The sequence below is a fragment of the Oncorhynchus mykiss genome, chromosome 15 (assembly GCF_013265735.2).
Source record: "Oncorhynchus mykiss isolate Arlee chromosome 15, USDA_OmykA_1.1, whole genome shotgun sequence".
Taxonomy (NCBI): domain Eukaryota; kingdom Metazoa; phylum Chordata; class Actinopteri; order Salmoniformes; family Salmonidae; genus Oncorhynchus; species Oncorhynchus mykiss.
In genome coordinates, this window is record NC_048579.1 from 50,340,983 (window position 1) to 50,354,785 (window position 13,803).

Consider the following 13,803-nt stretch of genomic DNA (forward strand, 5'->3'; position numbering starts at 1 on the left):
TCAACACATACTAATTCAACACATATTAGGCCTACTAATTCTATTAAGTCTACTAATTCCATTAGCCTACTAATTCTACACATATTAGGCCTACTAATTCAACACGTTAGGCCTACTAATTCTATTAAGTCTACTAATTCCATTAGCCTACTAATTCTACACATATTAGGCCTACTAATTCTACACATATTAGGCCTACTAATTAGATTAGGCCTACTAATTCTATTAGACCTACTAATTCTTTAGACCTACTAATTCTACACATATTAAGTCTACTAATTATATTAGAACTATTAATTCTACACATATGAAGTCTACTAATTATATTAGGCCTAATTCTACACATATCAGACCTACTAATTCTACACATATTAAGTCTACTAATTATATTAGAACTATTAATTCTACACATTAAGTCTACTAATTATATTAGGCCTACTAATTCTACATATATTAAGTCTACTAATTCTATTAGGCCTACTAAATCTACACATATTAAGTCTACTAATTCTATTAGACCTACTATTACCACACATTTTCCTGGTATTATTTCTGCCTTAAGGGCTCCTCCTGGTGGTTCTGAAGTGACGTAACACAACTGCAACAGGTTTGAGCAGAATTTATCCACTACAGGATATCTATCCCATTAGTAATTTACAAAATCCGGATCCTCTTAATTTGTGTCCATTTTATAGGTGAAAATAAATCATCCTGCCAAGAATGCTAATTCAAGGTTTCCAAATGCTGGTTTCATTGCTTTATGAGATTTATACAAAAAAAAGTAAGTTGTGTGAATACAGTATAGGTCATTTAAGTTCAAATTCATTGAGGTGGTATCCCAAAATATATCGTAAATTCCCTTGGGAAGAATAAAAGATAGGAGTCAACAGTTTTGAAAAATACCATTTGCTTTTCTTGAAAAAAAAAACGTAGGCTCATTAAAACATGAATTTAAAGTGCACATACGGGGAAAAAATGAACATTTACCACAGATTAAGAACATACATTCGACAATGATAAAATTAAATACACATTCCATGTCATCAAGTTTAGCAGGCCCTGGATCAGCTGAAATGCACTTGTGGCCTTGGTTAAAACCACTACAGTAATTTAGCAACTGATACCAATCCAACCAGAAGAACTACTTGTACCGTTTTAATTTATGTACCTACAGTAAATAAAATCAGTATACCTTTAAATAATTTTGATAAGGAAAATATTTCAGATGCGTGCAGTTAATGTTAAATGACCGTTAAGACTTAAAAACGCAGCTTAACGCACCGTTTAGTCTGACCACGTTTACATGCACACCAATATTCCGTTATTATTCGGGGTACTCAAGTACTCTCTTGAGTTGACACATGTAAACATCATATCTCGTTTACAATAACCCGAAAAAGTTTGTATCCCGGTTATGAGAAACCCGGATAAAATGCCTTGGATTTGCTGATCTTAGATGGGATACTGTGGCATGTATCCCGTTTACTGTTGTTTTTCGCAGTCTGTGTAGGCTCAGTTTTAGGTATGATGGGTGTTGTGTGATGTTTTCATCTGATTGTTAAACAAATCACTTCAAAAAGTAGGCAAAATGCTCAGTTCCATCCACCATAATAATTTATTTTGCCGATACTCCATCCTGGACCGTGTAGCGTAATTTAGACAACTTTCTGTTTACAATTTCCGACATTTGGAAGGACATTTGTTTGTCAACTATAGTCTTCTGTCATAACTTGTTGCCCCAGAAGACTAAATAAAGTAGTGCTCAACAGAATAATGTCTTACATTGACAGAACGAGTGCATTAGTAATCTAGTTAAAACCGGTAAAGTTGTCTGTTTCGTTTAGGGACCCGGGGAGAACAGTGAAAAGATTTGGTCTTTGCAAAATGCCCAAATGTCATCAGTTTGACTGGTTTTAGTGAAATTAAAAGCTGAGAAAACGATTAAATTGGTTTATGATAAGACTTTAGTCTGTCTTGGGTGCATATTTTATGTGGTTGAAATACTGTCTGCTTGCATAACGGTGTCAACGAGAACACACGCACTAGCATTTCCTCAAGAGATGCTGAAAGAATTCGTATTTCTCCACTCCTGTTTCCGAGACAAAATTAACATTTGTTGTGTAATTTCACTGCAAGAAATGCATAATTCCGCAAGAGTTAATATTATATTACGCTACATGTGAAAGGTTATAGGCCATATTTCAGGTAATATTTAACCCATATCAATTTAAATGAGGAATAATCCGTTTATTCATCGGTACAGGGATACCTGTGAGCGGGATATCAAAAGTGCATGTAAACAGCTTAACCCGAATAAGACCTTCTGCGGGATATGAGCTACTGTCCACAATACCTTGCGCATGTAAACGTGGTCACTGACTACAGTGTGTGCTACAGGCAATGACTAAAAATCCGCCTAGTGGATGTGTGTGTGAGATTCTATGAGTGAGTGATGGAGAGTTTTGTGTGTCTTTGAAATCTGATCTCTACTAAGCAAATGAGCAGATTCAATCAATCATTCTATACAAGTAATCATTATACACTCCAGTAAACTGATAAAGGAATTGGAATAATCGTTAGCTGCTTGGAACTTCCAATCTCAGACCACAAACATTTAGAGGGCCCTGCCCCCACTCGTAAAAGGCGCTGAAGTAATATCTTAATAAAAATAAAAAAAAACGCGTTTCTGACCAAATATATACATAAACTGGACATACACATTCATAGACATGTTGTACATACATCTACAGTAGTGATCAGTGGACATAGTCTGACTGACAGGCAGTAGGCCCCATAGGGAAGGAGTAGGAAACAACATGGCCCCCGTGAGGAAGGCTTCACAGCTCGTGTGTCCGTGCCCGTCTCTCCCTCCACATGGCCCGAATCTCAGTCACGATCAGCGGCAAGATGAAGACTATGCTGCACCCGGTCTGTGAGGCGATCAAATAACAGGACCAAATATGTCACCAACAGGGACAAAACAGTGCCTTATGTAAGATGCTCCTGAGGAGAATGAGTGACTCATTTCTGGAAGACGTGAACATTGTCTCACATTATGGGTTAGACATGATGATCTTACCATGACGATGAAGAAGTAGAAGACAAACATCCAGCCCAGCTTGCTCTCGATCACGGATACCAAATACTGGAAGACAAGGTAAAAAAAACTCAACATTAAATCACTGGAAAGCACATATTTCTGTGTGTATGCATGTACTGTATGTATGTATGTACTTTCTCGGTCTCTAGTGTGTGTTACCTGTCCCGCTGCAGCTCCAATACTCCCAGTCCCGTCCACTATGCCGGTGACGGTAGCCAGAGCCTCCTGACTGCCCCTGAGGGCCTCCTGTCGCCCCAGGTCTGCAGAGATGGCTGAGCTGATCATGTTGGACGGTCCTCCTATGAAGAAACCTGTGGTGGCCAGGAGAGCTGCATTCGCCACCTGGTCCGGAGGGGAGTCTAAGGGGGGGACAACACAGGGTTAATTCACACGTTTTTTTTTTTTTTGTGGATTGTGTATGAGACAGCAAGGGATGTGGTTCTATTTTTCTTTTTCCGCCATCATGGGCTCCCCTTGGTGGTCTAGAATTGGCATAAAACACAATAATGAACCATTTCCATTTGTTTCCTTAAATAAATTAGATCACATTAAAATTGAATGTTGGCCTGAATAATATAGTGAAATGTTTTGGGCTAGAAAAAGGAGGACGGCAGATGAAAGAAGGAGGAGTACTCACGGCTGTAACCCACCAGGGCTCCCATAGCCAGCAGCAGACTGACGGCTAACACTGGAGCTCTCTTTCCCATGAAGTCTGAGATCAGGCCCTGGATCGTACCACCTGGGGGGGGGGGGGGGGGGGGGGAGAGAAAGAGAGAGAGAGAGCGGGAGAGAGAGCAGGAGATTAATACACAGTTTCCTGTACCGTCTAAAGGGGTCTACGCAGTCTATGCAAACGGAGCCGACGGAGGTCCGTTTGTCGCGTTCCAAAAATCCAGTCGCACAACTGTACGTGGAACTACGTGGAGAGCGTTGCAAATGGACCTCCGTCGGCGCCGTTGGCGTAGACTGTGTAGACCCCTTTAGACGGCATAGATAAATGACTCCGCATAGCTAGCTAGGATGTTACCACATCTAAACCGTAGTCAACAACACCAATGTCATTCATATTAACCAGTCCATACAGCCAGCGTTAACTAAGCCTGGGCCGTAACACTCACCTATGATGCCTCCCACGTCGTACCACACAGAGAGCCTGTCGGCCTGGGCCTCCTTCCAGCCAAAGTTCCTGCTCAGGTAGAAGGGCAACCAGAAGAAGAAGGAGTAGTTGACCAGCTTCAGACAGGCATACGCCAGGGAATACTAGGGAGAGAGGATGACAGTCACCAGTTACTGGATGAGTCATCTCAGAAAGCCAGAACTAAAATCTTCAGATGCTCCATAATACAATACTTGCTTTATTGGTCCATTTGTTCAGAGAAAGATACTAATGCAATGTGTTCACCCCCTCCTAAACAAAACTGTCAGCCAAAGAATTGAGATAGAATGGAAACTCATATACCGGGAGGGGCAGATAGCAGAGAGGATGATAAGATGATAGATATAGAAATAGATAAGGATATAGACAGGGGGGTGAATGAAAGAGGGAGATAGGAGGGTGAGTGCAAAAGAGAGAGTGGGTGACCGCCGACCAGAGTTAGGGAGGTCATGCGAAAGAGACAGAGACACAAAGAGAGCTCTAGTAATATCCCACTCACAGGCAGCACTCCGGGAAGGCAGAAGGCCTGGCAGAATCCGATGGCTTTGGGTGTTTCCCGCGGCTCCTCATCCCCCTGCCGGATGGTGTAGTACCCTCCGTCACACACCTCCTCCGATCCCTCCTCATCCTCTTCATCACTCATCAGAGGCCTGTGGCTGTCTGCGTCTCTTTCCACTGGTCTCAGACCTGTTTCTGACTCCAAACACAAACCTGATGGGACAGAGAAACAACACTCTTCATCAAAAGAGTCAAAGTACATTGTAGCTAAACTCAGCAAAACTAAATGCGTTTATTTTCAGCAAACGTAACGTGTAAATATCTGTATGAACATAACAAGATTCAACAACTGAGACAAACTGAACAAGTTCCACAGACATGTGACGGACAGAAATTGAATAATGTGTCCCTGAACAAAGGGGGGGGGGGGGGGGGGGGGTGTCAGTATTTGGCGTGGCCACCAGCTGCATTACGTACTGCAGTGCATCTCCTCCTCACGGACTGCACCAGGTTTGCCAGTTCTTGTTGTGAGGTGTTACCCCACTCTTCCACCAAGGCACCTGCAAGTTCCCGGACATTTCTGGGGGGAATGGCCCTAGCCCCCACCCTCCGAACCAACAGGTCCCAGACGTGCTCAATGGGATTGAGATACGGGCTCTTCGCTGGCCATAGCAGAACACTGACATTCCTGTCTTGCAGGAAATCACGCACAGAACGAGCAGTATGGCTGGTGGCATTGTCATGCTGGAGGGTCATGTCAGGATAAGCCTGCAGGAAGGGTACCACATGAGGGAGGAGGTTGTCTTCCCTGTAACGCACAGCGTTGAGATTGCCTGCAATGCCTGCAATGACAACAAGCTCAGTCCGATGATGCTGTGACACACTGCCCCAGACCATGACGGATCCTCCACCTCCAAATCGATCCCACTCCAGAGAAAAGGCCTCGGTGTAAAGCTCATTCCTTCGGCGATAAACACGAATCCGACCATCACCCCTGGTGAGACAAAACCGCGACTCGTCAGTGAAGAGCACTTTTTGCCAGTCCTGTCTGGTCCAGCGACGGTGGGTTTGTGCCCATTAGCGACGTTGTTGCCGGTGATGTCCGGTGAGGACCTGCCTTAATACAGGCCTACAAGCCCCCAGTCCAGCCTCTCTCAGCCTATTGTGGACAGTCTGAGCACTGATGATGGGATTGTGCGTTCCTGGTGTAACTCGGGCAGTTGTTGTTGCCATCCTGTACCTGTCCAGCAGGTGTGATGTTTTGATGTACCGATCCTGTGCAGGTGTTGTTACACGTAGTCTGCCACTGCGAGGACGATTAGCTGTCCATCCTGTCTCCCTGTAGCGCTGTCTTAGGCGTCTCACAGTATGGACATTGCAATTTATTGCCTTGGCCACAACTGCAGTCCTCACGCCTCCTTGCAGCATGCCTAAGGCGTGTTCACAGAGATGACCCTGGACATCTTTCTTTTAGTGTTTTTCAGAGTCAGTAGAAAGGCCTCTTTAGTGTCCTACATTTTCATAACTATGACCTTAATTGCCTACCGTCTGTAAGCTGTTAGTGTCTTAACGACCGTTCCACAGGTGCATGTTCATGAATTGTTTATGGTTCATTGAACAAGCATGGGAAACAGTGTTTAAACCCTTTACAATGAAGATCTGTGAAGTTATTTGGAGTTTTACGAATTATCTTTGAAAGACAGGGTCCTGAAAAAGGAACGTTTCTTTTTTTGCTGAGTTTATATTACAGGTCGACTGATTAATCGGAATGGCCGATTAATTAGGGCTGATTTCAAGTTTTCATAACAATCGGAAATCTGTATTTTTGGACGGCGATTTCTTCTTTTTTTTACAACTTTATTTAACGAGGCAAGTCAGTTAAGAACACATTCTTATTTTCAATGACGGCCTAGGAACGGTGGCAGAACGGTGGCAACCTTGTTCAGGGGCAGAACGACAGATTTTCACCCTGTCAGCTCTGGGATTCAATCTTGCAACCTTACGGTTAACTAGTCCAACGCTCTAACCACCTGCCGCTCATTGCACTCCACGAGGAGCCTGCCTTTTACACGAATGCAGTAGAAGCCAAGGTAAGTTGCTAGCTAGCATTAAACTTATCTTTTAAAAAACAATCAATAAATCATAATCACTAGTTAACTACACATGGTTAATGATATTACTAGTTTATCTAGCGTGTCCTGCGTTGCATATAATCGATGCAACGCTGGGGGATGATTTAACAAAAGCGTATTTGCGAAAAAAGCACAATCGTTGCATGACTGTACCTAACCATGAACACCAATGCCATTCTTAAAATCAATACACAGAAGTATATATTTTTAAACCTGCATATTTAGCTAAAAGAAATCCAGATTAGAAAGCAATATTAACCAGGTGAAATTGTGTCACTTCTCTTGAGCTCATTGCACGCAGAGTCAGGGTATATGCAACAGTTTGGGCAGCCAGGCTCATTGCAAACTAATTTGCCAAAATTCTACACAATTATGACATAACATTGAAGGTTGTACAATGTAACAAGAATATTTAGACTTCGGGATGCCACCAGTTAGATAAAATACCGAACGGTTCCGTATTTCACTGAAATAATAAACGTTTTGTTTTCGAAATGATAGTTTCCGGATTCAACCATATTAATGACCAACGGCTCATTTTTCCGTGTGTTATTATGTTATAATTAAGTCTATGATTTGATATTTGATAGAGTAGTCTGACTGAGCGGTGGTAGACAGCAGCAGGCTCGTAAGCATTCATTCAAACAGCACTTTTGTGCGTTTTGCCAGCAGCTCTTCGCAAGCACAGCACTGTTTATGACTTCAAGCCTATCAGCCTAATGGCTGGTGTAACCGATGTGAAATGGCTAGCTAGTTAGCGGGGTGCGCGCTAATAGCATTTCAAATGTCACTCGCTCTGAGACTTGGAGCAGTTATTCACCTTGCTCTGCAAGGGCCGCGGCTTTTGTGTAGTGATGGGTAACGCTGCTTCGCGTGTGGCTGTTGTCAATGTGTTCCTGGTTCGAGCCCAGGTAGGGGCGAGGAGAGGGACGGAAGCTATACTGTTACACTGGCAATACTAAAGTGCCTATAAGAACATCCAATAGTCAAAGGTATATGAAATACAAATGGTAGAGAGAGAAATAGTCCTATAAATACTAAATACCATATTAACTACAACCTAAAACCTCTTATCTTGGTATACTGAAGTCTTATGTTAAAAGGAACCACCAGCTTTTAAATGTTCTCATGTTCTGAGCAAGGAACTTAAACGTTAGCTTTTTTACATGGCAAATATTGCACTTTTACTTCTCCAACACTTTGTTTTTGCATTATTTAAATCAAATTGAACATGTTTCATTATTTATTTGAGACTAAATAGATTTTTATTGATGTATTATATTAAGTTAAAATAAGTGTTCATTCAGTATTGTTGTAATTGTCATTATTACAAATAAATACTTTTTAAAAATGATTTAAATTGGCCGATTAAATCGGTATCGGCTTTTTTTTGGGTCCTCCAATAATCGGTATCGTGTTGAAAAATCATAAATCGGTCGACCTCTAGTTTATATGTGCTTTATATCATATTCCACACACACAATTTTTTTTAACTTCCTCAAGGAACAATAACGATTAATGTCAAGAGAATTTAAACAAACAATTAGATGGCACAGAAAGGAGGAAGTTGCTTCAATGTTTATTCTATTCTACCGAGCCATTTACTTTATGCTCGTACTCTTATCTTGTATTATTTTCGAGAAGGAACCAGCCAGTAAGCATTTCCTTGGACGGTGTGTACCATGCGTATCCTGTACACACGACTAATAGAACCTGAGACTCGAAGTGAAAGAATGTACAGTATGACACAGTGATAGGGAGACAATGCCAGACCAATGAGGGAAACTGGACATATGCGGACCTAATACTCACCCACTTCTTTAGGGGAGGTGAGCAGACCAAAGAACACCACCACCCCACCAGCAAACTGCAGCACTGAAGTGACCAGGAAGGCATACTGCAGAAACACAGCATAACACTGAGGTGACTTGTATTGTGAATTGTGCTGTTCGTGCTATGTAGCTAACTATGTAGCAAGAGGTTGAGAAAAAGACACCACCACATAACTTCACTTTTCTCTCGAAAACAATGTAGTGACATTTTCTAGAGACTTACTAACTAGACCATACCAGGTATTGTCTATGCTACATAGCATGTCCGTTTTTCATCTAGACTTTATAAAAAAAAAATAGGTGAGTCCCAGAGCGGATCTGTAATAGGTATATCTGTGTGTGTCTGCACTCACCTCATAACCGTACTTGAGAACACTGGATGCCAGGAAAGCGCCCAGGATGTTCCCAACAGACGCACAGGCACTCCACAGGCCAAACACAAAACCTCGCCTGGAGGGAGGAAGAGACATACATCGGTTACTCTTAAGAACATGCACAACACACACGACATGCTCAACACAATACTCAATTAGAACCTTGTCTTTTAGAATACAACAGAACCAAGAATAAAATCGGTACATCTTGGTATGATTTCAATCACTTTCTGACGGCACCCCCTTTGATGTAAAATAAGGTCTTAGATTATGTAAAATAGGGTCTAAACTACAACATTTGTGAAAATTAGTCAAATCTGAGGTCACTTGTTTTTAGATAAATAACATTTATGCATAAAAAAAGTAATTTTCTTAAAATTAAAAACTTTAAAAAATGAAATCATAGAATAGACTAAAAACTAAAAACCCTGTAAGCTTTTAAATGATATCAAACTCAACCGTTTATCTTTATCTGTGATAAAGACATGGATGTCTCTTGGTAGGGTGGGGAATTGTTACAAGTTTTGGTTTTTCCATTTATGTTTTAAGGTTGCACTTTAGCACGTATAGCTCGTTAGCAAGTAGGGCGCACCGATTGGTGTCACCTTGTTAGTCAGTATTGGATACACCTATGCTGGTTGCCATCTCTTTAGTGGGAAGGCGTTAACCTGTCCTGGCCCAGGCGCTATTTAAGAGCGGCTGGCCCTGTGCTCCAGTTGTCTTGATAGACGCAGAGGGTTAACACCTTCAGTTGGCGCACCCGATTTTGATTTCTAGACAAAAAATCCTTTATCTGATTTTGTTTTGCTCCACCTTTTTGGTTTGCTTCCTGTCTTTAACATCGTTTTTTCTTTTGTTTGCCTCTCTGGCAAATTTATTGGGCGCCAATGGTAGACGTCTTTTAGGTTCCAGTTGTGGTTGCTAGTCAACTTTCAGTGGACACGCCCGTGTCTTTCAGAACCTCTCCTAAAACCACCCGTTTCATTTTGGTTGTTGGTCATTGACTCTTAGTTCCCCCTTCTGTTTGCGTGACATTTTTGGTTTTCTTGTTGGAGAACGTAACAGTATGCAAAAATAGGTCAACTTTGAACACCTATCTACTGAATGTTTTGGCATTCAGGTCCAAAAAAAAAAGTTACCATGGGCAAACATGTATAAAAGGTTTCATTGCAAATCAAAAAGCGATTGAAATCATATGGAACGACCCCACAGTTAAAGCAATCACCCAAGGCTACTGTTTGTAAAGACAACTTTTGATTGTTGACATTCAAGGACCTTCACTCAATCTGTGAGTGATCGGCATTGATCAGTAGTGATGGGGCAAACGAACACAGTTACAGAAGAGGATCTTCTTTTTGACGATAATGCAATATTATTTTGGCGCTAGGTTTGCTGTACCTTCGTAGCTTGTTCGCCATCTTATTTTTAGGGTGACCGTTTGTTTTCAGCCCTTTTATTTCCATGACTGACCAAAACTAGTTCTCATGGCTCTCTCAGACATACGGTGAGCAATATTGTTTGGAACACCGAATCGCAATAAAATCACAATATCGAATCACAATACATATAGAATTGTGGGAATCACAATAAATATTGTATCGCTATCATATCGTATGGTCCCTGGCAATTCCCAGCCCTAATGATCAGTGTTCGAGTATACTAGTGTCATGGCAGAGAGAGTGATATGATACTCACCCCGACTTGCCGAACCAGTTCCCCATGACTGCCACCACACAGGGCCAGACAGCAGACTGCAGTAGGCCGTTCAGCACCCAAAGACCACAGTACAGGTAGATGTTATAGAATTGCAGCCACTCAGTCAGGGTACCAAACACAAACTCCTGGGAAGTGAAGGAGGGAAAAACAGAAGGTGATATTGGATTACGCCACTAAATAAACACAGTGAAATATAATGGGATCAAAATGCAGAATCTGCAGTATATGAATATTGTTGTAATTAGTACCTATTGTATAAATCTGTTGTAACAACTGTGTAGATGTATATGAAATATAAAAGCACTTACCACTATGGCTGAACCACACAGACCAAAGGAGAGGACATATCGGAGGTTCATGCGATCTCCAATCACTCCACTCATATATAAGCCCTGCATGAATATTGAACAACACACGCATGTTTACACTGTCCTCCTGCTTTGACTACGCATCAGTGTGCTTGTTTCCATGTTGATAATGAAAGATGACATTAATGAATTAGCATACATTAGTTTAATGTGCATATTAGCATGTGGCAGGAGAGAGAAGTAAATCTGATCTCTGATTAGGTTACATTGAGTCACTGTTGCTAGACTACCCACCTGTAGCCCCCCCCCCCCCCCCGTGACCCAAGCTGACCCCGACACTCACCACGGCGTAGGAAAACAGGAAGATGGTGTCGAGGACACCCAGGAACAGAGTGGCTCCATCGGAGTCTGCAAAAAGGTTATTCTGCTCCCATGTCTGGAGGAAGATACAGAATAGACAATCAAAGATACATACATTAACACAATAAATCAACTTTAGATCATTTAACACAAAAACATTGGCAGAGTAACTGAGTAAAGGGATTTATTTAACCGTTTGACCATTAGTATTAGCTGTACTTCATGGTCTGTTTCAACATAATGGTCACGTGCAGAGCACTCGTCAGTAGCTCCACACCTGATAACACTTCCCCATCCACTGCACACAAAGTAAATATTGAGGATCGCACGTGACCAAACCCAATGGTGCAAACTGAGGCAAAACAGCAGACATCCAGGACTTAAGTCATATCAGAGGTCATCATTCAGGGGAGGCGAAAAGGAGAGATAATTCAAGAAGGAGAATCCACATCCTCCCGAGTACGTACCTCCCCGGGTGAGAAGGCAGGAGAGCTGGCATTCTGCACAGAGGGAGTCCACTGGGCTGAGATGCTCACTTTCACATTACTGAAGGTCTTCCTCGAGGCGTGCAGGAGGACATAACTGGAGAGAGAGGGAGGGGAGACTTAATAAAGCCCTGTTATATTCCTAGCACAACAAGGGACCAGAAACACCCAGGGTCTTCCAATGCTGTGTTTAGCTGTTTAAAGCAGCTGGTGTGCAGTACTCAGCCCGTTTACAACGAATAGAAATTCCTCAAGACTATAACCTGTACATAAGAACTCTAGGCTATACGTCACTTCCTGATGACAGGGCCTGGAAAGCACAACCACAAAATCTTTGCACAGCTGAGTGGGGAGGTCAGGATAGGGAATGTGAGAAGCACCGATTCAGCACGAATCTGATTCTTACTGCTCAACTGTCTGACACGTTCACTTTCTCCTACTCTGGTAACAACCAGTCTGACCAGGACGTAATTTTTTTACAGTGTAATTACAGTGGAGAGCTTTATAAGACTGTGAGTACTGTAGCTCCAGTCCAGGCATTAGCACTCGTTGGGGCCCCTATTTACTTAAGGAGGATGTCGGCCTATATGAGCACAAGTGAGCCTGTGTATCAAATGCGCATGTATGCTCTGGTATAAGTGCTTGTGTAGAGAGCATTTAGGGCAAAGAGAACTGGAATGAGAACTCTGAACATTCAGAGGGTCTTATACCAGATCCCTTCAAGGCTGGTGGGAGTTCAGGAGTTGAGTTTACCTAAAGAAGGTGAGGAGGAAGGCGACCAGGTGATGGTGGGTGTACTGCGCCAGGAAGCCACAGCACGGGGACGACATCACAGGGGTCACCAGGAGGGATGGGAGGGGGTGGAGGTCTTCAAGGGAACAGCAGGAGAGGCAGGCAGGAGAGGGAGGGGGTTCAGAGAGGGAAGAGCACCACACTAGTTTATTCAACACTACAGCCTAGGTCAAAAACACAGCTTTGCCTGAAAGGAGAGAACTGGGGTTTAAAGTCCTATGAGACCAGGTGGATATTTTTCACCATAGCAAATCTAGGTAAAAGGCCAATGATATAAAGCCACAAACAAGTCAAAGGTCTTGGTCAGCCTCTTCCAAAAAAAAGAAAACCATAAGCTTGTTATCATTAACCTACTTCTCACCATGGGACCTTACTGTTAGCCCTACAGCCAACAAACCTTGGAACCTGGCCTGAAAGATGTATCTGGTGTAAACACCCTCTGAATCACATTCTGTCAATAAAGGCAAAACCCCCGAAAAAGATTGAGATTTCCTTACCTACTTTTTCCGCAAACGTGTACTCGTTCTAGATAGGAAGAATTGAGCTATGGACAGCAATAAATAGCCTTGGGAGCTGTCTTCTTTCTGTCTGCTTCTGTCGCTGGCTAGCAGTGCAGCACTGAAGTGACTCACTCTGGTGATATGTAAAAACATATGAAATACACTAGCTCGATACTTCTCTTTCACTAAAGATACATTAGGCATCGGTTAACACTGTATGGAAATGCAAATGTGCAATCAACGTCGAGGTCAAACGGATAAGGACTTACCTGTTTTATTCACATAAACACCGACGCTAGTGTGAGATCATCTGTCTACAGTCCAGTCTGCTACACAGTAGCAATCGGTTTTCTTCATCTGTGGTTTCACGTTTCCTATTGCCACCAACAGGGCTGGAGTGTACCGGAAGTGAACGCATGCAAATAAGAGCCACATGCCCCTAGTTTCAGCCAATCGTGGTGTTTCGAGTCAGTAGGTGAAGAAATTAACCAATAGTATTGCGAGTCGTGGAGTAACAGCTCCGGGGGATGCAACCCGCTATAGTTTGTCA

The 13,803-nt window shown here is 42.5% G+C and overlaps 1 protein-coding gene across 2 annotated transcripts; it reads right to left on the minus strand.

Moving 5' to 3' along the window:
* Nucleotides 1–742: 742 nt before the first annotated feature.
* On the minus strand, nt 743–13,670 carry LOC110490247 (sugar phosphate exchanger 3). 2 transcript variants are annotated; one of them, XM_021563519.2, is made up of 15 exons: nt 13,523–13,670; nt 13,251–13,386; nt 12,715–12,829; nt 11,944–12,058; nt 11,460–11,552; nt 11,117–11,200; nt 10,788–10,933; nt 9,072–9,168; nt 8,699–8,783; nt 4,756–4,967; nt 4,219–4,360; nt 3,738–3,839; nt 3,260–3,459; nt 3,080–3,145; nt 743–2,930 (listed from the first exon to the last, which is right to left on the minus strand). In XM_021563519.2, exons 3-15 carry the CDS (start codon nt 12,789–12,791, stop codon nt 2,838–2,840), a joined length of 1,512 nt encoding a protein of 503 aa, XP_021419194.1. In that variant the 5' UTR covers nt 12,792–12,829; nt 13,251–13,386; nt 13,523–13,670; the 3' UTR covers nt 743–2,837. The 2 variants fall into 2 exon arrangements, with proteins under 2 accessions (XP_021419194.1, XP_021419195.1); XM_021563520.2 differs by lacking the exon at nt 13,251–13,386 and having other exon boundaries at nt 13,523–13,654.
* Nucleotides 13,671–13,803: the final 133 nt, after the last annotated feature.